The sequence below is a fragment of the Psammomys obesus genome, unplaced genomic scaffold (assembly GCF_907164565.1).
Source record: "Psammomys obesus unplaced genomic scaffold, mPsaObe1.curated_primary_1811, whole genome shotgun sequence".
Classification (NCBI taxonomy): domain Eukaryota; kingdom Metazoa; phylum Chordata; class Mammalia; order Rodentia; family Muridae; genus Psammomys; species Psammomys obesus.
The window spans coordinates 4296823-4324515 of record NW_026591086.1 but is presented as its reverse complement, the minus strand read 5'-3'; the positions used below and the strand labels follow the sequence as shown (position 1 = coordinate 4324515).

General features: G+C 46.4%; 1 protein-coding gene across 2 annotated transcripts in view; it reads left to right on the top strand.

The window, feature by feature from the left end:
- The window catches only part of Ptk2b (protein tyrosine kinase 2 beta), a 120746-nt gene that overhangs the window by 63826 nt on the left and 29227 nt on the right, over window positions 1-27693 (top strand). For both annotated transcript variants that reach the window (XM_055609895.1, XM_055609896.1), the window contains exons 2-5: window positions 1221-1461; window positions 19965-20143; window positions 20539-20626; window positions 21624-21703. In XM_055609895.1, coding sequence (XP_055465870.1) covers window positions 1258-1461; window positions 19965-20143; window positions 20539-20626; window positions 21624-21703 — 551 coding nt within the window. In that variant the 5' untranslated portion in view covers window positions 1221-1257. The remainder of the gene's footprint in view (window positions 1-1220; window positions 1462-19964; window positions 20144-20538; window positions 20627-21623; window positions 21704-27693) is intronic.

Here is a 27693-nt window from a genome sequence, read left to right as displayed (position 1 = left end):
CAGCTTCCCTCACTTCTTTTGGACATTCTCTGCTTTATAATTTTATTTATGCATTTTGTCATGTGTGTGCATGTGTGTATCTGTATGTGTCTGTCTGTCTGTCTGTGCATGTGTATGTGGTGTGCCTGTGTGTGTGTCTATGTGTGTCTGTGTGTGTGTCTCTGTGGTGTGCATGTGAATGTGTGTGTGAGAGGGAGTGCCCACACACATGAGCATATTCAGGCACATGTATGGAGTACACAGTACTGTCTGGAGTAAGCTCTCTCCTGCCACCTTCTGGGACTGAGGATGGTCCTTGTGGGAGGGGCCTGACCATCCTCATCTCACTGGCCCCCATCCCCTGCTTTAGGTCAGAAGGAAGTAAGGCCTTAAGAGCTCTGCTGGATGCAAAGGCTAGGTTAAGCACAGCCGAGATTCAGAGTGAATCACTGATTACAGAGATTCTTATAGTTTACTTCTGTGTCAAGCCAGGCTGCTGCAAGTACTGGCTGTACCTTGTAGAAGCCCAGGCTAGCCCCATCTGTCATGCAAAACAACCTTTCACACTAAACAGTGCAGAATAGCCAAGGGCCTTTCTCTCTCTCCCTTGTCCCACCCCTTGACTCTCTTTCCTGTGATATCAGATACTCTACATGATGAGTACCTATGAGATCCAGGCCCCCTACATGAAAACTCTGGGTAGTGCTGAGGTTGTGGGCAGAGTAAGCAAGGTAGTGGTCCTGATCTGGGCACTCTGTTGTCTTCTTTATTCATCTCTTGGGGCTTCCTAGTCCCAAGTTCTGTTTCTTCTCAGATTTTCCTCCCCGCTTCTGTTTGCCTCCTCCTGTTTGCCACCGTCTCCCTCCTTTTCCTGCTCTGCTGTGTCATGCTGCAGCCGCCTCCTCTCACAGCTGCTGCATGTGCTAAGTGTGGGCCTCTTGCCTGGGGAGCCAGTGTCAGAGGAGAATGGGGAGGGAGATTGGTCCACTAGAAGATGGAGCTTGTGTGCTTGCAGGTCTTGAGCCTGGACAGTACAGCTAGATGTTTTTGTAGCTGGCTCCTATGTGCCATGGCCTCCCCAGCAGAAGCATCTGTAGGCCTTTGCAGGGAGTTTTTGGGACTAAGACAGCAGGCTGTAGCATCATTCCTAGAGCCTGGGGTTACACCAGCTGGGGAGGGATGTGGCATGTGGCTTGCAGAAGCTCACACTGAGGCTCTTTCTCTGTCTGTTGTGTTTTCAGGACTGAGATGTGCTGGTCCTAGCTGCTGTTTGAAAGGATGTCCGGGGTGTCTGAACCCCTGAGCCGAGTAAAAGTGGGCACTTTACGCCGGCCCGAGGGCCCCCCAGAGCCCATGGTGGTGGTACCGGTAGACGTGGAGAAGGAAGACGTGCGCATCCTCAAGGTCTGCTTCTACAGCAACAGCTTCAACCCCGGGAAGAACTTCAAGCTGGTCAAATGCACAGTGCAGACGGAGATCCAGGTAACCATGGAGGACTCTGTTCCCTCAGCTAATCTGCCCCTCCTTCTACTTCCTGGACAGATGAGCAATCCTTCTGGAGCCTAGCAACCTCTTCTAGCACTGTCTGGCCAGGGCACAGGTTGGCATGAGGAGAGATGTTTTGAGCTTGCTGCACCAGCCTCCTCCAGCTGTGCGTGCTCTATTTTTCTAGGCAGGATTAGGATATACTGGCCTGTTTTAACCTGCATTTGTCAAACACTTAGTATGCGATTCCACGAGGTCAGTCTCTCAGCGCACATGATATTGAATTCTCCCATGAGTAGACGCAATGAGGACCTACCCATTCTCTTCCAGCATAGTCCTTCATGAGGATGGGAGGAGAAGAGGAATTGGTCCTCAGAAGATTTCTCTGGAGGGCTCAGAATGTGAACAAGGCAACCTGGATACCTTGGGGAAAGTCTTCCCAGGTCCAAGGGAGCTCAATTGGCTCCCCATAACCAGCCCTTCTAAAGTCCCCCAAACCAATGTCCACCTGTGGCTCCTTTTATCAGTGATATGGTGGTGCTGGCTTCCAGGTTGCCATGCTGTCTTTCACAGTGCACACCACGATTCGTACACCATGGATGAGCGTGCTGTCTCTTGCAGTCAGCATCCTTGCTGTGGCTTAGTGGACTCCAGTTTCCTGTAGCTGGTCCGGTTAGGGTCTTGCTTGCTTATCACATGGATTCTGATGAGAAAATGTGAGTGTGTGCGGAGAGTAAGTCCCGGCCACCTTTCAGTACGCACTTTCCTCCCTCCTCTGCTGACTCGTGCGTCTTCCTTGGGTGTACCATTTTTGCACATAGCTGATGCCATCCACTATCAGCTCAACTCATTTGATTCCCAGAAGTTAACATGATTTCCAAGTTGCGGGGCCACCATGCCGCCTAATTTTGATGATGAATGAAGAATCTTCAGTTATTCCCATCAGGATGCACTCTGTAGAGACACCAGTGAGAGAGCGCTGGAGGACAGATGGGACAGAAGTAGGGGCACCACTTGCCATGAGGAGGAAATGGTGGAGAGCAGCTGTAAGGCTGTCTCGGGGAACAAACAGGCTTATAAATGCTAGAGTTATAAGCATCCAAAGGAAAGATGGCCACAAATAATAGAAAGTGTAGAACTCTCACCTTGGGAATCTGGAGTTAGTGGGAGCTAGGGAGTAGCCTACAGTTGTTGTTTGGTTGGTTTGGGTTCTAGACAGGACCTTGCTGCATGGCCCAGGTTGGCTTCACACTCAATCTGCAGCCCAGACTAATCTTGAGCTCATGATAACTGTGCCTCAGCTTCCCAAGTGCTTGTATTACACACATGCAGGCTCCTGAACACAGTTCTTTAGCAAGGAGATCTTCCTGCGGCTGTGTGATGGCTCTACAGTTATACATACAGCAGGCCTACAGAAGAGCAATGGATCCAAGCTCCGAGTATCTGAAGGAGTCTCTGGAGGGGTGCAGGGACAGAGTGGATAATAAAAGAGTGAGATAACTCTCCTCTGGGAACTTATACCCAAGCCTTTTGATTTTCCCTGCTTACAGTTTTTCCTACTGATGAAACGGCACCTTCTAATGTCATCCTGTTATTACAAGCTGTGACTTTAAAGCCACCTGGACTTCCAGTCAAGGGAGGCTCCATCTGGGATGCTTGTGTGGGCTTGAACCTGAGTGTTTAACAAATCTGTGTGCATATTTTTCCCAAGGGGACCCTGCCCACCTGCTACTTTGCTGTAGGGACTAGAGATGACAGGTGAGGCATACCTAGCACATAGTGGGTCCCAGGATGTGAAACTGTTGGTTGCCTGTTCCGTCATTGCCCTGCACAGCTATCTCTGAGAGCTCCTATTTTTTCACAAGGACCGAAAAAAAACCTTCAGTTTTTTTTTTATTTATCCATCTAGAGGCCTTCTTTTCAAACTGAGACAATGACTACATTTGTATTTTAAAAAAGCACACAGTATTCTGCAAGGAGTATGCCCAGAGGCTAGGGATACGGTGATATGGCATTACAGATCACTTGCCTGGTGTGTACTAGGTCCTGATTTCTATCTTTGGTGCTGCAGAAAGGAAGGAGGGGAGGGGAAGAAGGAAGGAAGGAAGGAAGGAAGGAAGGAAGGAAGGAAGGAAGGAAGGAAGGAAGGGAGGGAGGGAGGTAGATAAGGAAGGAGGGGGAGAGAAAGGAAAGAAAAGAAGAGAAAAGGAAAGGAAAGACGCTGAGTATAGGAAGAAGTAAAGAAGGGAAGGAGAAAGGGAGGAAAGAAAAAAGGAAATGAAAGAAATGAATGAAGGACAAAAGAAAGGAGGGAGGGAAGAATAAAGAGGGGATAGAACCAGAGGGAAGGGAAAGGAAGAATAAGGGCTTTAGAGAAAAGATTTATGCTCACAGAAGCTTGGGAAAAGCTTGGTACAATGCTGAGGACTGGGCTGTGGCTCAGCGGTAGGGCAATTGCCTATCATGGGGGAGGCCCTGGGTTCTATCCCTAGAGCACAGCTGCCTCAGCTCTGCTCTGAAAATCGTGAACAGAGCCTTTCGCAGCAAGACTTCTCAGAACCTCCAGCGAGCCGTTTTACCTGATGAATGTCTATGACATGCCCACAGTGTGGTAGTTTTCATTTGCCCACAGGAATTCTTAATTCTCTGGCAAGCCTTCTAAGGTACGTTTCCCCCACCCCAATTCTGTAGCAGAGTGGGAGAGATGGAGAGAGCAAGAGTAGCGGGAGCAAGGCTGGAAGGTGCTAGCTGTTAGTAGGAGGGAGATGTGGACTTGTTGGGAACACTCTGTTCCCAACAAGAAGGGAGTGTTGTTGGGAACAGAGATAAGTCGATAGATTTGCATGTATCAAGAAGGTAGAGTCAACAGACACTGATGATTAACTACACATGGGGAGGGAACAAAAGGAAAGAGACAAGGATGACTCAAACTTTGGCTTGGGCAGCAGCATGGGTGCTGGCATCGTTCATTGGGATGAGAACGGAGGTACATGCTGAGTCTACAGCTTCACATGGTTCTGTCTGAAGTATTTTTGAAACGTCCCTATGGGAGAATGTGGGCCTGCAGCTCAGGAAGAAAACAGGACAGAGAAAAGAGGATTTGGGTGCCATCATGTAATGGGTGTCAGGCCAGAGAATCAGACCATCTATGAAGAATGGGTATAACAAGAGAAGGGTTCCTGTTAGGGTGATCAAGAAAGCCAGCTTTCAAAAAGTTGAGAGAGAAACAGCAGATTCGGTAATACCATGGATTTGGTAATAGTGACGGTGACTCCAATGATGGTAGGGATGATGGCAATGGTGGTGATGATGCTGGTTATGATGGTGGTGGTGATGGTTGTAGTATTGGTGATGATAAGGTAGTACTGGTTATGATCGTGGTATTGATGATGGTGGTATTGGTATTGATGGTGGTGGTGGTAGTGATAGTAGTGATGATGATGGTGGTGATGATGCTAGCGTGGTGATAGTAGTGATGGTGTTGGCAGTGGCGGTGACAGATGATGGTGGTGGCAGTAGTAACAGAAGTTACTGGCAGTGACTATGCTGATGATTGTGGTGATGATGGTGATGATGATGGTGATGACAAGGGTAATAGTGAATAAGGTAATGGTGATGATAAAATCTAACATTTTAAACCCCCTCATACATGTTATCTCGCTGACTTCTCAAAAAAAACTCTCTGAAACACATGGTGTTATTATCTCTACTTTCTATTTAAGGAAACTCGGTGCAGAGGAGTTAAGCAAATTGTTAGTTAAGTGGTGGGTTTTGTTTTCAAACCCAGACAGTCCTCCTCCAGAGTGTACACTCTTAACCAATTCAGTCTATGCAAAGAAGTGACTGTGAGTCAGAGAATCTAGGATTTGGAAATGAACAGCTCTGATAATGGTTCAGGAATGCGAGATAAAGGAGAAAGTATGAAGAACTGCAGCCTGACTCAGAGAGACAGGACCCCAGTGCCTAAGACGAACACTGGAGGAAGCTGGCTCTGTTCTGTCTCTTTGAGTACAGTTGAGATGCCTTCATATTTTCAAGTGGCAACACTGAAAACACCATTGGTAGGTGATTCTGGAAAGAGATGCCATCTTGGCACAGACATTTGTATTAGCCAACCTCTGGACGGTGGCTGAATGAAATCCTGGCTGTGGATGAGACCATACAGAAAAGAAGCCTGAATAATTCTGTCTTCCACTCCACAAATAGTGTTGTGTGGCTCCAGTATGGGCACCTGCATAGGATGTTGGCCTTCTCCAAACATGGTACAAGTCCCCATTCCTGTAGGGCTTCCAGACCAAGGCTAGGATACCGACCCAGTTCTATGAATGAATCTTTAAAATGCAGTGCAAGTGCTCTGATAGAAAGAAATAGAACCTGGGCAAGCATGCAACACAGAGAACAGGGTTGGTGTAGGCACCAAGGGCCAGCTTTGCTTAATGCCTACTTGAAGACATAGTCCCTAAGGTTTTAGGGATGGGATCCAGGCCCAGCATCCTTTCCTAAGACCCTCCTGAAGTTAGTGGCTGCTTCCTAACCACCAAACTCTCCTCATCATCACTTGGTCTTGACTTCAGTGAATTTTCTGTTTCACTCTGTGCCCCTTTATCATCCTGCCAGTTCTCAAACTGCTGCGAGCCCTTTCAGACTTCCAAACATACATCCCTTTGTAGAAACACTGCTGTAACTTCAACTCCCTCTCTTAGCTATGGGCAACAAAACAGAAGCAATGGAGACTGGCCCACATTAGTGTCACGGTTCCACAGCATCTTATCTGGGCACATTGCCAATCTCAAGGTTTTGTTGTTTTTGTTTTTTTTTATCTTGACTCAACTTCTCTCTGTGTAAATGTGAATACCCCCATCATGCTTCCTCTGTGATGAAACAGTTATGGCAAAGCAGGCATGGCAGTACTTACCTATGATCCCAGCTTCCTAGAGGCTGAGGCAGGAGGATGGTAAGTTCCAAGGCTACAAAGTGAGACCCTGTCCCCAGAACAGAACAGCTCTGAAAATAATCACTAGCCTTGGAGGCTAAGTCCTTGCAGGAAGCTGGCAGATGCTAAAGAGACCAGCAGCGCCCAGATGAGAAACGTGTACTGCCCTTCTTGAATTCCCACTCCCCTTTGCGTTGGTACTCATAGGAAATCGTGTTTGTTGGGAGCTCTGACTCTCCGTGACAGGTGGAGGCTTATGTCATTATGTTTTCCTCTAATGTGCTAATTTGCTAGTCTGGGAAAGGGATTAAGACAACATCTTACAAACCAGCAGGAGGATGTCAACAGACAGTACTGCCAGGAGCCTCCATGTTTTCTTCCTATCCTCTAGTACCTCTTTCTTTTCTTTTCTTTCCCATCTTTTTCAGGTGGGGTTACCATAGGTCCTGGGTTATATCCCAGTTTGTATGCACTGTCCAGGGCTGATCAGCAGTGCCCTGCTAATGTCAACCCAGTCCTGAACCTGAGGATACATTTTATGATCACCCAGGTCTAAGTGTCGTGCTCCTATCTTATCAGGACACTGAGGGGCTAGCTGTCTTCTCCTCTGGCTGACTCTTGCTGATCCATTCTGTGTAGGATTCCACCCATCATTAGAATCTTCTGCTTCTCCTATGGGAAAGCATCAAGCAAAGGGTCTGCTTTGCCTGTGATACAATGTATCTCAAGAGTTGTTCCCATCGGTGTGATGATATAATGTACCCCAAGAGTTGCTCTCATTTGTATGATGATATAATGTACCTCAAGAGTTGCCACAGCCCAGGGCCACCTTTATTCTAGGTTTGTTTCTCAGCCTCTGCCATGAACAGGTGCATGGTCAAGGTTTATTCTTACCAAGTGCAGTGACTCATATCTGCAATTTCAACATTTGGAAAGTTGAGGCAGGGGGATTTCTGGGAATTTGAGACAAGTCTGAACCACAGAATAAGTTCTGGGCTAGCCAGAGCTACTAGCAAAACCCTGTCTTTAAAGGGGACAAGGCTGGAGATAAGGCTCTTTAAGAGCACCTCTTCTTGCAGAGGACCCAGATTTGATACCAAGCACTTAAATGGAGGCTCACAAGTCTGCCACACAACTTGTAAGGGATCTAATGACCTCTTCTGGCCTCTGTGGGCATCTGTGGTACACATTTATTCACGAAAGCAAAATAGTCAGAAATATATATATATATATATAAATATATTATCTTACTCCAACCAAGGACCATTCATGTATATAACCTAGAACCCCTACTCAGATGTAGCCCATGGCAGCTCAGTATCCAAGTAGGTTCCCTAGTAAGGGGAACAGGGACTGTCTCTGACATGAACTCAGTGGCTGGCTCTTTGATCACCTCCCCCTGATGGGGGAGCAGCTTTGCCAGGCCACAGAGGAGGACAATGCAGCCAGTCCTGATAAGCTAGGGTCAGATGGAAGGGGAGGAGGACCTCCCCTATCGGTGGACTTGGAGAGGGGCATAGGAGGAGATGAGGGAGGGAGGGTGGGATTGGGAGGGAATGAAGGAGGGGGCTACAGCTGGGATACAAAGTGAATAAACTGTAATTAATATTAAAAAAATAAAAATAAAAAATCTTAAAAATAAAATAAAAGAAGGAAAGAACTCATTCATCTTGGGTTTGTCCTGAACTGAACCCTTCTGGAGCTTCTCCCCACCCTGTCCAGATGCATCTCTTCCACCCTCAGTGGGCACTCTGGGTTGCAGGTGTCCTTTGGATGCTGCTTGCCTATCAGGTAAAGAGGGTATAGTCCATCTCCCCAAAGCAGTCTGTTCTGTACCTGCTTCTTCTCACTACGATCTCCTGTGAATCTCCACAAGCCTCCCAGAATCCCCAGAGGGAGAAGATTCAGGTACTGTGACACACAGCTCTTCCCTATACTTATCAAGCTTCCCAGAATCCCCCGAGGAGGAAGATTCAGGTACAGTGACACACAGCCCAGACCTATACTTATCAAGACACTTACCCCAAGGCCTTCCTTCAAGTTTAGACCCGTCACCTAACTAGATACAGGCTATTACGGGATGAATGTTTTGGTACCCCCTAATTCATATGTTGAAGTCATAACCCCTACCTAATATGGTGGATATAGGGGTGAGAACCTTTAGGACGTGCTAGCACTGAGTGTTGGTGTGTCCCCCCCCCCAAAGACCTGTGTTGGAGCCTGATACTTCCTGTGATAACATGGAAAGGTGAGGCCCTTGGGAATGTGATTAAATCATGAATGTCTTAAGGGGGAAGTGCTTAAGAAGAGGTTGAGGGCCTAGAGAGCTGGCTCAGCAGATATGATTGCATGTTGCTCTTGTGGAAGACTGAAATTTGGCTTCCAGCACCCACATCCGGTAACCCACCTCTGCATGTGACTCCAGGGTCACGTACACAGCTCCCACTCCCATATACACATGAGGAAAAAACATTAAACATCATTTTAAAGAAGATGTCAATGAGAACACCGCTGCCCACCCCCTTCTGCTGTGTGAGGGCTGAGCACAGGCACCATCTTGAAACCCTTGCCGGATACCAGGTCTGATAGAGCTTTGATCCTGGACTTCCCAGAACTGTGAGCAACATATTTTTCACTGTTTATAACTGTCCAGTGAGGTACTTCATGATGGAAGAAGGAACAGATCAATACCAGGGTCAGGGCAGCAGACCCCAATGGTTGACAGGCAAAGTCCTTGGCCCACAGGCCAGGTTCTTTTTCACCTAAGCATTCCTCACTTCCTTCAGTCAGAGGCACAAAGGCAAAGCCTCAACGTTGGAGATGTGACTGGAAGAAAAGGGTGAGGGTCTCCCTGCCTGAAGAAGCTAGTCCTAAGAGAAGGCTTGGCCCACATCAAGCTAGCCCCCTCCATGAGAATAGCCCAGAGACAAGCAAGAAGGATTCAGTCAGGAAACCACAAACTAGCACCACACAGACATAAAAAGAGGCACATTGACACACACTTCCTCTTTTCTGCACCCCTTCTCATTTCCTGTGTGTGGTCCCAGCCCCTCACACATGCAGACACTCAGTGTGGTGAGGGCAAAGAAGATGTGAAGCCTGTGGCTCTCTCTTCATTTATCTGTGCACATAGGCCCGTGACATCCACAAATGAGGAGTCAGGTGTCTGTGCAGTTGTTCTATTTTTGATCGGATGGGTTCATGGTTGAATATCCTCCTTAGAGCTCTTATCACCTCAGAACGAATGCTTTCAGAGTGATAAGTTATGCAAACTTTAGTATTTTGCTCTGCAACCACTATTCAAAATTGATCTGTTATATGAGTCGAGGATTTACACAGCTTTTGTCTTCATTTCCTAAGCCTGCTTTAACAGGTTACTAGAAACCAATGGTTAAAACAACAGAAATGTTTCTTTCATAGCTCTGAAGACTAGAAGCCCCATGGGCAGGGGTCAGGGCCTCACACACTCTTTCCCTCCCTTCCAGTGTCTGATGATGAACTCCTAGTGCTTTTGGGCTTTGGTAGCATCTCCCCGCTCCACCTCTCTATTCCTATTGTCCCCTCCCCCATAGCTCTTGTAAAGACACCCTTGATTAAGAGCCACACAGAGAGTCTGGAAAGACTGTAAACTGAGCTGTTTAGCTTAATTATATCCACATAGAGTCTCTTTTCAAATGTGATCTCTGCCTGAGAACACGGGAATGTCTTCCCGGAATTTTGATTCCCTAGTAGCTATCTGTCTGGATCACAGGTATCACATCCAGGCATGTGCGGCAGGAGCACACGGATGTGCAGAGATGAATGTAAGTGTGTTTTGCTTTGACATCCAGCTGAGGTCAAGGAACTGAGCCCAGATGATATGTCTACCACTGTCCCTACAGCCAAGGAGGCTGTGGGATGTGTGCCCTGCCTGGCATGGGGTTTCCTGTGACGCTGTCACTTTTTAAGAGATTTGTTTTTATTTATGCGTGCGCGTTTTTGCCTGTGTGAATGTATGGTTGGCGTATGTGTGGTGGCCTGCAGAAGCCAGAAGAAAGCATTGGATCCCTTGGAGCTGGAGTTACAAGTGGATATGAGCCACCTGACATAAGAGCAGGAAGCACGTTTCACCATTGAACAATTCCTCCAGCACAACTTTCTCACTTCTTAAATAATCTCCTCCCATCCCCTAGCTTGTGATCCTGACTTCAATGGTACCCAGTTTTTCAGTGTGGTTTACAGTCTTCCGTAACGCTCATCCATCACCTGTCTGCTCTCTGTCTCCACTGGGTGTCCACACCTTAGGCAAGGACCCAGAGTTCATCACCATTTCCTGAAGCTATGGATGTTAAACAGCTCCCACAACAAAGAATATTTTACCCCGTTCTAGTTAGTGTTATTATCGATATGACAAAACACCATGATCCAAAGCAAGTTGAGAAGGAGAGGGTTTGTTTGGCTTATGCTTCCACATCGTAGCCCATCATGTAGGAAGTCAGGGCAGGAACCTAGCCACAAGAGCTGATGCAGAGGCCATGGAGGGTTGCTGCTTACAGGCTTGCTCATTATGGCTTGCTCAGCCTGCTTTTTTTTTTTATAGAACCCAGAAACACTAGCTTAGGAACAGTAATAGTCCGGGTCCTCCCACATCAATCACTAATTTAGCCATGCCCTACAGGCTAGCCTACAACCCAGTCTTATGGAAGCATTATCTCAATTGAGATTTCTTCCTCTCCAGTGACTCTAGCTGTGTCAAGTTGACATCAAACTAGCCAGCACATGCCCCAAATGTCAACAGCACCCTGTTGAGACTCTCTAATGCAGATTAAGCACCATAGCAAATGGGAATACTGTAGATCCATCCCCCATAGCAAACAGCACTCTTCAACTGTTCATTCGGAAGCAAGCCATGTGACCAATTCTCCCAAGCCAACTTCCCAATGAATTATAAAGTCATTATTTAATACGGTATCTTATTAGAGGGAAACTTTTTTTTAAAGAGACACATTAACCAGCCCAGTACTTTCCTGTCTGCCTTTTTTTATTCTTTCTTCCTCTTGAAGCTCATCTTAGCATTAAGAGCTCTTTTTTGTGTGTGGCATATTAACAAATCAGAATTTTGAATAAAGCAGGTCTATATTTAACAGAGTTTTTTTTCCTAATTTTTGAAGACAACCCTTATGCTCTAAGTCAATTAAAGATAAGATGCTTGTTACTGTCTCAGCCTTTTTATTCTCTCTCTCTCTCTCTTTTTGAGTTCTACCTCTCATCTCCATGTATAGCAAAAGAGAAAAATGAAGACACTGTTGTATTGAGCTTGATGCTCAGGCCCTAAAACTTGTACAGGTCTTTGCTCTGAGCAGAATGAAGTCATTTTTCTCTGCACTGTTTCTTCCAGAGCACAGGTTTATAGCCAGATCAGCTCTGGGTGGGGCCTGATCGTCTTGGACCTAATTTTATTATTCATAATCTTCCTTCTGCCTCTGCTAGCATCCACATATGCTCATGTTATCTCATCATGGCTTATGGCCCCATCACGATAACTGCTATTTGTTGAGTAGCCAATGTGTACCAGGCATTGTCTGAGCTCTTTACGGAGTCAACATAAGGCAGGCCAGTCATAGTTATGTGCCACACATGTCGAAACACATTAGCCTGTCATCTACAGAGAACTGAAAAGAAATTGAAACCTGCGCTCTGGTTTCTTAGAAAGTTATCCCCGGAAGGTTCTCAACCAATCACCAGTTAGAACTCAAAGAAGGTCCATGTCCATCTGATCCAAGAACAGACACGGGCAGTTGCTTTAGTCCTAGTGTGTCAATGTCTTTATTAGATTCATAGGAGTCTTCTAACAAAATACCATCTCTAAGTTCTGAGGTCTAGAGAAGCCAAGATCAAGGTGTTGGTAGGACTGTGCCCTCTGAAGCCTGTGGGAGAATCCTTCCTTGACTCTTCTCCAGGCATGGTGATTTGCCTTCATCTTTGGTGTTCTTGGCTTACAGATAGGTCACTAGAAACTTGACTCTTCACCTATCACTTGCATTCTTGTGTGCATGTCTCTCTTGGTGACTTAATGTCCCCCTTTATAAGAACATCAGTCAGATGAGAGTAGAACCTACCTAATGACCTCATTTTAATTTGAGTAGTCTGCACAGACTCTATTTCCCTAAAAGGTTGCAGTGAAAAAAAAAAAAAAAGCAGAGGGTGTGGCTCCATCATGCCTTTTTGGAGAAACAAAATTCAGCTCCTAACAATATGTTTCTGGATGTACATTTAAAGTTCTCTGGAGTCCATAGAGGAACCCCAAACCCTGTCAATTCAGGGAAGTAAGGAATGGATTTCCAAAGGCCCTCACAATGCTGCCCAAGGAATCCAGGGGGAGGAATCAAAACCTCTATCAGCTCAGGGGAATCAGGAGCATGCAGGATAGAGGTCTGCATGAAATGACATTGACAAGGACTCTCCTAAAATATGGTAGAGAGGGAAGAACCTGGAACCAAAGGGGCAGTTGGAACCAGGCTATCTTGGTGGAGGATGGGAAGGTACCAGGCTGTCTGGGAGGGCCTCAGCTATTATATTGTTTTTGTTTGCTTGTTTTAATAACCTGGCCACAAATACAAAAAAGCTTAAATAAACTTAAGGAAAAGTTAAGTGTGTATTGAAGCAGATGAGCCTGAGGACATAATGAAACAGAGAGGTCACTGGAGGTTCTGGAATGTGGCGGTCACTGGGAAGAAGAGGGAGAGGTCTGTTGCTCGGATGATCTTAGCAGGATCGTTTAATAATGGGAGGATTATGTCATTCTGCGATTTCAGACTTGTGTGAGGGAGATGGGGGGATGAGTCAGTAGGCCAAGTGCTTGCCACACAAGCGTGAGGGCTAGAGCTCAGATCCTCAGCACCTACGTAAAAGCTGGTGGGTACGGCAGCCCACCTGCGATCCCCGAGCTCTGGAGAGCCGTGACACAGCAACCCCAGAGCAAGCTGTCTAGCTGTTCTAGCAAAATCAGGGAGTCCTGGGTTCAAGGGAGAGACCCTGCCTCAGCATACGAAGTGGAGACTGTCTTTTGGAAGACGTCTGGTATAATCCTCTGATCTCCACATGTACCTACACACATGTAGCCACGCAAACATACATGCATGCACACCACACATATACAAGTGAACATTAGAAAGTGGACAGACACAAACTGAGACAGCTATGACATCACTAGATGATGTCATCTCATGGGACTCCTCTCCTAAATGTGGTCTACCACCAACTGAGGAGTCTTCACATGGTGACCTTAAACCCTCTGGGGTGTGGGGACAAGCTATCCGGATACATTTCTTCTTTGTTTCTGACCTACGAGTGGAAAAGTCAGAGATCAGGGAATCGGGGAAAGGCTTTCTAGTGTCTTCACACTATTTAGTACTTTAAGTAAATCAACATGATCCAAGAAGGAAGGAAAACCCTAGAAACACAAATGTTGCAAGAAAGTACCAGAAGTCTTTTATATTCTAGACTGCAACCCAAGGCAGCTAGAATGTGTGCCCTTGGGCACTGGAAGCCCAAGTACGGGATGAAGGCAAGATCTCTCTGAAGCAAAAGGAGCCCCGGGCTTGTCTAAAAAGCCAGCACTTGTTTAAAACTCAGGTTACATATGGCAATTGAGCAAGTAGGGAAACACCATGTACTGTCATTTTTAAGGAATGCTTTATTAGTAGAGAAAGAAATATTGACTTGTTAAATGGCAGCTGATGAGCTGGGGGTCGGGCGCCAACACCGCTTCTCCTGTTGTTTTCATGCGTGGGAGCACAAGGAAGGCAGGGCTGGAGGTAGCACAGCGTAGATGCGCCCCTAAACGGAAGCCATCCTCATCTTCCCACCTGTACTGACGAGCTTCTCCACGGCTGAGGGCTGTGCGCTCGCCGGAGCCGTAGCTCCGTAGCTCTTCATAGTGTGCGCATGGCAGATGGTTGAATGCAGAACCATCTGCAGCTTGATAGGACAAGGATAGGAGATCACAGGGGACACTGTGGCCCAGGGAGCTTGCCATGCTGTTACAAGGTCTGTCTCCTCAGAACTAGATTCACAGCCTAGTTTTTTTTTTAATTGTATATCTTATTTTTTTTGAGATACTTAATATCATTTCCTTATTCTTTTCCTCCTTCCAAACCCTTCCATGGACCCCACCTTGCTCCCTTGCAAATTCATGGCCTCTGTCTCTTTAATTGTTGTTACATGTGTATGGCTGGGGGAGGGGTGTTCTCAAATATATAAATGCAACCTGCTCAGACTGTATGATGTTGCTTGCGTGCATGTTTTCAGGGCTGACCATTTGTATTGACTAACCAGTTGGTGCGCCCTTCCCTGGGCAGGAGCGTTTCTGCTGCTCTAAGCTTTCCTCACTTGCTTATAGTTTGTTTGTTTGTCTAGAGTTTTTTTTTCCCCTCGTGAGATTTTTCCCTTTTCATTTTGTTATGCTTATTGGTGTCATCTTTATTCAGATCATGTTTAGGCAGCCTTGCTGGTGAGACTTCAGGAGCCTAGCTCCCGGCATTTCTAGGAGACATACTCTCACAGCACATCTCCTGTTCCTCTGGCTCTAAGGATCTTCTTGCACCCTCTTCCATGATGCTCCCTGAGCCTTTGATGCAGGATTTGTGTTGCAAGTGTATCAGTTTGATCGGTTAGAGTTATAGTTTTCTGTAATGGTTTCCATTTGTTGCAAAGAGGACTTTCCTCCATGACAGGCAAGAGCAATTATCTGTGGGTGCAGGGATCCATAGCCAGAATGTAGTTAGGGATTAATAAAGTGTCGATTATAGATCCTCCTCCAAGCTCCATGACTTTACTAACCCTGGGCACGCAGTTGTGAGTATCACATTCATTTCTCCTGGTCATGTATGAAGGACGGACATAGTTTACCGTGAAGTTCTGCTACAATGTATCTCCACAATACACAAGTTAAGGGCCCGTTCACCAGACACTCCTTCCCCCAGATCCTGAGCCACCCAAGCTTTTAGTATAAACTGGTGGGTTCCCACTTTCTCAGCTTCAATGATTTACTAGAACAAGTCAAAGTACTGGGGGAAAGTACAATACTTCAAGCTGGAGTTTTACTCTAATGAAGACAGATTAACCCCAGCCAGCCAAAGGTACACAGAACTTCTGAAAGACTCTGAAACAGGAGGCTTCTGTTCTCAGGCACAGAAATGCGCATCACCGAGTCTCTCAGGTGAACATCCTGATTCAGAGATCTACTAGGGCTTCGGACATAAGGTGTGGTTGATGACACGTGGACTCTTTGAACACGTGATTCAACTTGATTCCCATATTCCCTCCCCCCCCCCCCCCCCCCCCCCCCCCCCCCCCCCCCCCCCCCGCTCCGGCTAACTCTCAGTCTCAAAGCTGCAGCTCTCCAAGAACATGGCCGGTCTTTACAGTCTGAAAAGCCAGCAGATGGTTGGCCAGTGCCCCCTCCTCGACCCCGTGCCCCATGCTCCTGAAACTGTGGGTCCACTGTATGTTAGGACCCAGCATGAATAACAAAGGCAGTCCTATCACCTAGAAAATCCCAAGACTTGGAACTAAGGACAAAGACCAACCAAATCCTTTATAATCCAACTTCAGTAATCAGTCTGGTCAGGGGGTCGGAGGGTGGGGGTGCCATTCAGCGAGACTGTCTGTCCCCAGCAACATCCGCCCTCAGGAAAGACGTACAGCTTGGGTTATGCCAGCCTTGCCTCATGTGAACACTTCTGGATGGTTTTGTGCAGTTGTTAGGAAGGCCCAACAGGCTCCGAACATTGTTTTGGTTTTTTTTTTGTTTTTGTTTTTCTGGTCCAAAGTGATGTTTCAGATTCACCTTGTGTTCCCCATTTTCCCCCTCAGCTCTGGAATCATCTCTTTCAACAGGAGCCTTGGACCCTTTCCCTGAAGGATGGTGCTTGGAAACTAACTCTGAGGCTTGGTTTGAAATCCGCTGTGGCATGGCATTGCTCATTAAGCCCTTTTAGTAAGGACAACTCAAAGCTCTCCCCCCGTCTTATTCAAAGCCAGCCGAACCACCATTTCAGAACAAGCCCTTATGACACAGTCATTTCTACCTTCCACTCGCCATAGTTTGAGTACTTTTCCTAATGGTAAAAAAAAAAAAAAAAAAAAAAAAAAAAAAAAAAAAAAATCCACTATTTTCATTATATTTCTCCCTTTGCATAGCTCCTATGTAGGTGATCAATAGCACCATCATTCACCTCTCTCCATTTCTGGGCTGGCTGCTAATGCCAGCTCCTCAGCCTTGCTGTTTTGACCCCTGGCCAAGTACACGCCACTTACAAGAGAAGGAAAGGGGTAAGGGGGTGGGAGTAAGAAAGATAGAAGAATAAAACAAAATTTTGTTTTCATAATATAGTTTAAGCTGGATCTTGTAAGAGATTACTGCATTAAAATAATGTTCATTTTAAACAAAAAGTGTTGAGGGCTGGAGGGATGGCTCAGCAGTTAAGAGCACTGACTGTTCTTCCTGGGTTCAATTCTCAGCACCCACATGGCAGCTCACAACTGTCTGTAACTCCGAGATCTGACACCCACAGATATACATGTAGGGATGTTCATTACAGCATAAAATAAAACACAAATTAAAAAAAAATATTACTCTTGAGCCAAGCAACATTCCAAAGAGTTTTAGCTAATTTGATCTTCACAAAACTATTTAACTGGGGCTCTGGTTCTTCCTCCTTGTTCTAGATGAAAAGATAAATCTATGCACAAATTTTTCAAAGAACTTACTTAAAAATGAAGGAAAAGAGGTGGTGAGAACCAACTGTTCAAATTTGCCTTCATTATCCACTCTTAGTTGCTGAGCCATCCCTTCAGCCTTGGCAAATTTTTTTTTATAAAACCCAAGACCTTTGGTCCAGAAATTCTACTCTTTTGGATTAATTGAAAGCAAATAGCAGTGTATCACTTTACACTGATTTTCAAAATTTCAGAATAGTAAAAAAAAAAAAAAATACAGAAATGCCTTGAGTTTCTAGAAATAGAGGGCTGAATAAATATAGTTTGTTGATACAGTAGACTATATCACTCATCTCCAAAAAAGAACAACTAAGCTGACGTGCGGGTCAGTGGAAGACCACTGGCCTATCATATACAATGCCCTAGGTTTGGTTCCCAGCATAACAAAACAAGAGAAAAAGAAACATTTCCAGGGTGTGATGACGTATACCTGTAGTCCTAGTGCTTAGGAGGCTGAAGCAAGAGGATTGCAAGGTCAAAAACATCCTGAGCTAAATAATGCTTTGTATCAAAAAGAGAGAGAGAGAGAGAGAAAGAAATAAAAAGAGAGAGAAGGGAGAGAGAAAGAAAGAGTGAAGACGAGAAGAAAAACAAACTATGTACCAATGTATCAACAATGTGGGCAAATCTTAGACATTATGCTAAGTGAAAAAAGTTGGGCAGAAAAAATGCTGCACATAAATAATTCCATGCACGTGAAATCCTTTGAAACTGGGGGAGGGGATGGGTGCCTGATGTGGGAGCAGGAGTGGGAGTTAGCCACAAGGGTTGACCCAGAAAGAGAACTGTCTGAAGATGCGGAAAACATGTGTCTTTAATCAGTATGTAGGTCACATGAGTGTATTTACGAGGCAGTACATATATGGTTAAAATTTATACATTTTAACATGTTATATATGTATATACACCTGTGTGTGTCTGTGTGCATACGTACCACCTTAAAGAAGAACTGAGAAGAACAATGGTCATGCTTGGGGTGTAAGAATGGCAGCCACAGCTGGTGGTTGCTGAAGCTTGGCTGCACACACAAGGAGGGTCCTTAGACTCCTGCACTTCTTTTGCATATCTTTGTGATGTTCAGTTCTTCATAGGTCAGGGTTCCTAGCTATTGCAAAATGAGGTGCTAAATTAATCAATTTCAGTTTGGTAAAGGATAGGCCCTACATTTCAGTACCAGTGGTGAGGGCTGCGGGTAGGACTCAGCAAAGATATGAGGGGTTCTGGGTAAAATATCAGGGTGACCAAGTGGGCAGAGATGAGCAGCAGGTCAGTAGCAGAAGCAGGTGGAGATAGTGGCAGACCTTTGACCTCATGTTTTCATCCATGCCCCTCTCTCCGGAGCCACTATAGATTGCATCCTTCTCCTCCAGCCCCAGTTCTGATTTCAGAGCTAACGTTAGATGGCTGGCATGTGCTCTGGTCCTCATGCCCCGCTCGCATGCATCTCACAGAGCAGTAGTGAGCTTTTCTGATGGACATTGTCTTTCTTAGGAGGAAAGATAGTTTTGTGGCTGAGGGTCTTCTAGGTCACATCCCATGGAGTTCAAGAGAAATGGAAGGAGGCAGCTGGAACAAGACACGGGTGTCCAGGCCCGTGTATAATTGAACATTATTTTAAACCAGCACTACTTAAATATTAGGCTTGACATTTTCCTAGAAGAGACAAAAAGAAACACACTTTCTTCTATTTCCAATAAAGGAATTAACTGTACTTTGCTTACTTAATTAGACAACTTCTTGGTAGGCATGTTTAAAAAAAAAAACCACACACAGTCTAAACAACGACGCATCCCTCCTCTCCCTGGCCAGACTGTAGCCTCCAGGCTGGGGTAGGCTGATGTAGGCTGGGTATCCATGCATTTCAGATTCTCAGCTCACATGGGTCAGTGTCTGATGTTTTAAATCTGCATCCAGGGAACTGTGTGCCATCAGGAGTGGGTTCAGCTCTACTCACCGGATGTGGACCCACGGGATAAATGTCATTACCAACAGCTAAGCTTGTCTAGTCAGGGCCTTCTGATGGACTTCCTGGCAGAAGCTGACACTACAGTTAACATTTGTGTTAATTGGGCTCTGTGTCTGGACCAGGAAGTGGTGGCGTTGGGCTGTGGGCATGGGACCTGCTGAAACGGTGGGTAAAAGAACAAAAAGAAAACCTCCAAAGCAGAACAAGAATATTAGTGGCTTCCCGTCCACCTTTCTGACATTGTATGGGCAGTGTGCCACTTAATTCTTTAATGTTTATCTCCTTCTGTCTCCTTCAGCTCTGCCATGCCCTAGGTCAGCTTGGCAAAGCAAAAACTAGAGTCCAGAGATCCAGGGCTGGGCTCACAAGCCCAGCTTAGTCCTGGAATCAGTTTCTTTACCGGCTTTAATGCAGGGGTGGTACCTGCTTGCTTCTCTGTGTCACGTGGACTCGGTGAAGTCACATGTGGAGAAGTCCTAGCAGGGCCTGGCCTTGTACTGCATCCTGCTGGGCTAGACTGGAAGCCGTCCAGAAGGGGCTCTTCCCGGGGCACGGGCTCAGCTGGTATTAATTGTTTTGATCTGCGATCTCAGCCTCTGTCTGTTGCCCTCACTTCTGCTATGTCCTTCCACCTCCTCTGTGTCTGTCCCGTTTTGCCAAATTGTTCATTCGTCGGGTAGAACATACTGTGCACCGAGGCTTGCACTAATGGTTAGAGAATCAGAAATAAATAATACCCAAGACAGATTGGCACCCAGGGTTAGGGGATGTGCACAGGATGCTTGTGAGAGCCCAGCAGGGGAGCATCCCTGAATTTTAGCCTTCTCATCTCCTCCCTAGGAGATCATCACCTCCATCCTGCTGAGTGGGCGAATAGGGCCCAACATCCAGCTGGCTGAATGCTATGGGCTGAGGCTGAAGCACATGAAATCAGATGAGATCCACTGGTTGCACCCGCAGATGACAGTGGGCGAAGTGCAGGACAAGTATGAATGTCTACACGTGGAAGCTGAGTGGAGGTAGGAATGGCACCCTCTCTCCGAGCGTCCCTAAGGCTCAGAATCTTCTAGAAAATCTGGAGTGGCTTTCTAGATTAGTCCCCCCTACAATGTCCTGATGCAAGTATTTTTGAGATCTACCCTGGGCTAGTAGTGAATCCCCATTTCAGGACAGTATTCAGGCACAGTTACAGACCAGATGCTGCTGCTGCTATGGTGAAGGGGAGCAGAGGGTGGGAAGGAAGAAGAGCCAGGTCAAGGGTTGGTCTTTGAAGTAAGGAAACTAGTATCTGTCGCCAGAAGCCTCATGGATATCCTTCGCATACTGAGGGATAGAGTAGCTTTGACACTGTGGGTCCTACTGCTTTCTTGGTATTCCAGCCTCCCAGCATCATCGAGAGTCTGTCTCATTGCAGGTATGACCTTCAAATCCGCTACTTGCCAGAAGACTTCATGGAGAGCCTGAAAGAAGATAGGACCACATTGCTGTACTTCTACCAACAGGTGAAAAGCACCCCCTTTGCCTTTCTTTTTTCTTTCTTATAATACTAAAAGCTGAACCCAGGATATCATAACTGCTAAGCAAGTGTTCTTCCACTAAATGGAATTCTTAGCCATTTTTCCCCTGCAGTGTCTCATTTTTATTTTGTTTGGTTTTGTGAGACAGTGTCTTGGTCTCTCTATGTAGCCCTGGCTGTCCTGGAGCTCGCTGTGTGGACTAAGCTGGCCTGGAACTCACAGAGATCCATCTGCCTCTGTGTCCCAAGTACCAGGATTAAAGGCATGCGCCACCATGTTGGCTTCAGAAGAGTCTGGTTAAGCTGATAGAGATAGCCTTGACAAAGTAGCATAGCCCATAGAGACCTTGAACCTATAATCCTCCGGCTTAAGCATTCAGAGTAGCTGAGATTACAGGCCTGAACCACTAGGCCTGGCTTCAGTTTTATTCTATCCAAAATGGCAATGGGAGAGGAGGATGGAGATGCTTGTCCATGGTGGAATACTTTCTTAGTTACTTTTCTGTTGCTGTAAAGAGGTGTTATAACCAAGGCTTATAGAGTTTATTGGGCTTACAGTTTCAGAAGGTGAGTCCAATACTATGGTGAGGAACGTGGCAGTAGGTAGGCAGACATTGTACTGGGGCAGTAGCTGAGAACTTACATCCTTATCTGCAGGTAGGAGGTAGAAAACGACAGAGACAGAGACAGAGACACAGAGAGACAGAGACAAAGAGAGACATACAGACACTGAGAATGACTGAGATTCTGAAACATCAACCCTCGCCTCCAGTGACACACCTACCTCCACAAGGCCGCACGATTTAATCCTTTCCAAACAGCTCCTCCAACTGGGGAGCAAGCACTCAAGTTTGTAAGCCTCTGAGGGCCATCCTCATTCAAACTACCAACATGACCATGAGAGACACAGCCCAGGAGGCATGGGTTTGCTCCAGGAAGGAAAATGAGGGCGTGAGTCTGACCCTTGGCTTTTCTCTCTCCAGCTCCGGAATGACTACATGCAACGCTATGCCAGCAAGGTCAGCGAAGGCATGGCTCTGCAGCTGGGCTGCCTGGAGCTCAGGTAGGCAGCCGTGAGCCCTCTCCCGGGAGAGCACAGTGCTGGCTCTAGACTTGTTGGCTTGTCCCTCCTCTGGGAAGTAGAAGCAGGTAGATGAAAGACAGAAAGAGAGGAAGAGGAGGCTAACGTCCTGAAGGGCTCACCATCTAGTCTTCATGATAAACAAGGGAGAAGGGCAACTCCGACTCTGCCTGGTCCCCTCCCCTCTCATGGCCTGTCCCTGCCCTTATCTCTAAGCTGCCCATTTGTCCTACACGCCCATCACTGCTGATGTCACTCAGGGATCCAGAAATGCTTCTAGAACTGTGTGGTCTGGGTCTAAAAATACACCACACACGGATAGGAATCTCAGTCTGGGATACCCATTGCTGCATCCCAAGCTCCAGGAGGTAGGTACTCAATCTGTATGTGTGTTAGAGCACCATCCAACCACAGCTTCCAGTTGAGAGTGTATGGAGGTGGCATGTGTGTGCATGGTTAATTATAATTAGAGACAGAATGAGTAGGTCTCAAACAGTCTTCTACCAGGAGACAATAACCAGAAAGAAGAAAGTGGAGCTGTTCCTGGAAGGAAGCAAAAGATTTCAACTAGCAGGTAATGGATGAGGTTGGGGCCGGGAACTGGGCATTCCAGACCCAGGGAATAGTGGAAGCAAAAGCCTTGGCTGGAGAACCACAGGGCATGCGACAGTGGAAGCAGTGACCATCAGGAGGGCAGGCTGATGACATCATTAGAATGTCATCATTAGAGTGGGACAGAAGGACAGTCTAAGAAGGCAGGAATTACTCTTGGCTGTTGGGTCCCATTGCCATTTGAGGCAGAAGAGGACCCTGTGGCTAAACCTGTGCTTTTAGCCTGGTCTTGCCCACGGCCACAACACCTAAGTTTGACCACCCATCTGCCATTTTCCCTAGCTTCAACATCTAAGTGAACATGTGAGGCAGATTCAGTAGAGTCCCAACCCCACCTTTGGCCCTGTGGGCTACAGGTGGGACCTAGGTGGGACCCAAGAAGATGAGCCTTTAGCCAGTCTCCTAGGTGGTTTGGATGTAGTTAGCCTCATCAGAATTGCTGAAGGACTTTCATGACCCTTGCCAGGGGAACCATGACCAGCTGTTACTTCTGTTTGGCCTAATGCGTCATTCTGGGGGATTTCTGACTCTACCCATGATATTCAGGTTGACTGAAAATAAAACTCTGCTAGCAGTTCCATGGAACTGGGGCCTTAGAGAGAGGTTGATGGGGTCCATGGTAGGGACTGTGCAACAGGAAGGTGAGGGTCCATTTTGATTTGAGTATCTGAGATAGTTGGCCTTTTAAGGACTTCTTAGGTCAGTGGCAGTTGGTGCCAGCAAGCAAGGACCCATTAGCACCCACCGTTAGACTCTGCCATCTTGCATGCCCAGGGCTGGTGCACCAGGGGACTCATGTGCCTTTGTCTTTCTTCTGTGCCTACTGGAGCCCTGGAGCCTGCACCATGGGCTTCCTCTCAGAAATGAGACAATTGTGAAAAGCTGTTCTATTAATCTCTGTATTTGTGGGACACTTGCTAGTCTGTAGTGTCATTTTGAGATTCCAGTAAGCCACCTGCCCAGATCTGCTGGCCAATGGCCTCATATTCTTACACCCTCCAATCGCCCTTAAACTGTTATTGGTTATGGCACAAATGCCAAGCATGGTACTCAAGGGCTAGAAAACCAAAGAAGTATCTGCACTGACCTCTAAAGACAGCCATCAAGAGGGTACAGTGTGCTGAATCTGTTCCCTAACCACTTTAGGGTTGTGCCCAAATCCACATTTGTTTCCTGATCCAAGATCCTGCCATATATGTCCTGAGCCTCAGAAAGAATCAGGCTCTAACTCTGAGGGCCAAGTATGTGAAGTTTCAGTGGGTACATAGAAAACACCTATGTAAGCCTGATAGGCTCAGGCCCAGTGGTCTTCAAATGGAACAGGCAGAATGCACAGCTTATGTGACCATGGAGAGAATGGATGTTTAAAATCAGGTTACCACTGTTTCTCACTAAGAGGAGGACACATTTCTGAAAATCAGACCATATGTCAGAATCCCCTTGAACTATGGTTCTTTGCTGAAAATCATGGGCAATAGTGCCTCGTTCTACCAACACCAAGGATTGCATAACTTGCCTACAGATAAATGATATCACACACACAAAAAAAAGACATACCCTTTCCTGGCTTAAAGAAGCCTGATATGTGCATATGAGAGGAGTCTAGTGACATCAAACCTCAGGCGACTGGGTTCCTGTTGAGAAGAATTGGGCTGATTGGGAAATCATGGATGCTAGGCAAATGCTTTTGAACTGAAACAGACCCCTGGCCCTCGCTTTACTCATTTTTATCGTTATTTAGAGAAGTTTTAGGTTCACAGCAAAAGTTAGCAGAAGACAGAGGGCTCCCACAGATTCCCGGGCCCTGCACACACACAGTGTCCCCCACCGTGAGTGCCCCTCGAGACTGGTGTGATTCCTATGGTGGATGAACGCCCCCGGATGCACCAGTGTTTCCCAAAGTCCACAGTTCGCCCCAGCATCACCTCGGCGTCACACGTTCTGCGAGTGTGGACGAAGGCATGTGTCCGACTATTGAAATACCATGCAGAAGTTTCATTGCCTGGTACATCTGTTGTCCGTCTCTCCTTCCCTGGCCACCATTGATCATTTTATTGCCATCTCATGGTTTTGCCTTTCTCAGGATATCACATAGTTGAAAATGATATTTATTTATTATTTATCAAGGAGTGCTTCATAGATGCCAAGCACATCACTTCCTGTAAGTATCCTACTACACATCATAATATGAAGTTCATGGGCCATCTCCTAGAAATTGGGCAGAAGGACCAAACAACTTACCTTCTTTGACCAGATAGAACCAGGAATATTTCCCACACCAGTGCAACAACAGAATTTGCTGAACCAATCAGTGAATGTGTCTCCCAAAATTTGTTAAGTAGAGACTGACAAAATGAGGCTTAGAGAAAAAAATACGGTGCTTTGCTTCATAAATTCCACAAGGAATTTGACCCTGTGGTTAACCTGTGAATGTTGGCAACAAGTTAACACTTTTTATCACTGCCAAGTGGATTTTGCAAGTCTTTATCTTGAGTCCTGGAGGTTGGGGGGGGGGGCGAATCTGCCATGAGTATGCACCAAGCATAGACTGCTGCCATCTGGTGTTTGTTTCTCAGATGTGCAGGCTCAGCCTGGGGAGAACCCTGGGTCCCGAGGGCAGTCCAAGCAGATGCTGCTTGACTCAGCAAGGCAACAGAGTGTTCCTTGACAGCCACCCAGATAGAAGGATCTCAGCACAGGGACTCTGGGAAGGGCAGATTCTCTAATTGCCCCACCAGGACCTCTCAGGGATGCATGATGGTCCCGAATGTTGGAAACACAGGCTGAGGTACAGTCGAGTTATTAGACACTTCTGTTGATGGCGTTTCTATGACCAGTCTGCAGGGCATGGAAAAAAGGGGCCATCAGGGATGGAGGGAATGTGCTATGAAAACTGCACGTCAGGAGACGGGCTATCTGAGCCTCCTTTGCCTAATTCAGTTCTACTCCATTCACTACTTCATGAAACATTCTAAAATTGATGCTGGTTTTCTGTCTCACTTAGCAAAATGTCTTCATCTTTATTTATTTATTTATTGGTCATGGGGCCTGGTATAGCTCAAGCCACCTTCAAACTCTGTATCTGAGGATAACCTTGAACTCCTGATCCTCTTCCCTATACCTCTGAAGTGCTAGGATTACAGGGTTGCAGTGCACCCTCATACCCAGCTCAACATTCTTTTAAAAAGTGCTGTTTAAGTATTTTGTAAGCATGATCCTTTTTCACGAATCTTAAATCCCACTCACTCTTTTACTCATTCATCCATTAATCCCACAGGGGCTGTGTACCCCAAGTGACCTGAAGGGACTACTCTCATCTGTTCTGGGGGAACAATCTCAGCTCCTCATAGGATTCCTCCCCTCTGGCTGGCCTACTCTTCTCATTCCCCTCTTCAGCCTGAGAAGGGCTCCATCTTAAAGTTTCAGTTTTGATGGACACATAGGGGTTGTAAGCATTCCTCAACATACATGATTTCTTTACGGTAAGAATGTCCCAAATCCATCCCTGTTGCTTTTGAAATCTGAAGTTGTTATTAGCTTCAGTCATCCCACAGTGCAGGAGAGCGCAGAGCATATTTCTCTTCCCACACTTGAACATTATGAGGTGGTCGGGGTTAGGGGGTAGACACTTCCATATTTGGGCAATTCCTTTACATTATATAGGACAGTGCTACCTCCCTCGCTTGTCTGCATAGGGGAAATGAAGGCAGCTCTAGGAAACACTCATTTTGAGAATTGATCATCCACTCTTCCTGATGAACCAACCTGAGAGTCTCTCCATCTTGAAGCCTTTTCTACCCCCATTCCTTGTCTCACGCCTCTTTCCCTTGACTTTAGGCTATTTCTGTTTACCTTGGCAAGTAAAAATGCCAATGAGATTTTGTTGTGTTTTGGAATCCCCAAGCCCAGCCCAGTGACATACCTCATCCAGCAAACCCATGCTTCCTAATTTTTCCCAATAGTCTACCTGCTGGAGAACAAGTGTTCAAACATAATAAGCCTATGGGGGCTGTTCCACCACAATCCACTCCCTGTTCCCCATAGGCTTGTGGCCATATCATAATACAAAATGCGCTTAGTCCAACTGCAAAAAGCCTCCATAGTCTTTCGGTCTCAATACAGCTTAAAAGTCTAAAGTCTTCAAGGCAATCTCTCAACTGCAACTACCTATAAAATAGAAAAGCAAACTGCACACTTCCAGCCTCCAAAGGAGCAGACTACATAGCCATTCTGAAAGGGAGGGAAGGAGGGGTGGTGAGGAAACACTGGGCCAAAGCAAGACTGAAAACTATCAGGGCGAGCTTCAAATGGTGTTGGTCCATGTCTAACGTCAGAGGACTTGGATGGCCCTGCCCCAGTGGTTCTCAACCCTCTTAATACTGTAACCACTAAATACAGTTCCTCGTGCTGTCGTGACCCCAACCATAGAATTAGTTCATTGCTGCTTCATAACTGTAAATTTGCTTCTCTTATAGATTGTAGTGCAGACATCTGATATGCAGGGTATCTGATAAGCAACCCCAAAGGGGTCGCAACCAACAGGTTGAGAGCCACTGCTCTACCCCTCCAGCTTTGCTGACCGAGACATATTTCCCTCTCTTGGGACACTTCCACTCCCTGTATGCGGCTCTCCCTGGCAGATTCTCATGGCTCTGGCATCTCCAAGGCATGGAAATCTCCAGAGCAACCCAGGCTCTACCTTCACAGCTTTGTGTAGTGGCTTCTCGGTGGCTTTGTGCAGGGACTCCCTTGCCACACACCTGGCCTCAGCAGCTTTCCTGAGCCATGGAGCAAGACTCCACAGCCCTTCTCCTCGTGTATCCTTCATGACTCACTAACCCAGGATCACATGGACAGCACTGACAAGTTTGAATGCCCAGTGGATAGCGCCTGGCCTGTTGATTCACACTTGCAAAAGATTTCCTTTGTGGTTGCTTTTTAGGAGAAAATTCTTCAGACCTTTTCTTTTTATGAGTTCAAAGCTGAGCTGAGTGATGTCTTCTTTCCAGAGAGCAACCTCTCTTTTTTTCTATTTCATGTCAGGCCTCTCCTTATATCTTTCAGTACAAGCCTTGGCTCCAACATTAAATTTCTTGGTCCTCTTTTTTCTCCTTAAACTCTATTGTGCATTTCTTTTTGCCCTGTGTGATCTTTTTGTTGTTGTTGTTGGGCTGCATGAGAGTGCTTACTAATAGCTACGTGATAGAGTCAATGTAGGCTGTCTTGAAATCTCCTCCACCAAGGAAATTAATCCAATACTTTTTAATTTAGTCTCAGGCAGATTCTTAGGACAAGGGAGGAAAGCAGCCTCCCTCTTTCTTTCTTTCTTTCTTTCTTTCTTTCTTTCTTTCTTTCTTTCT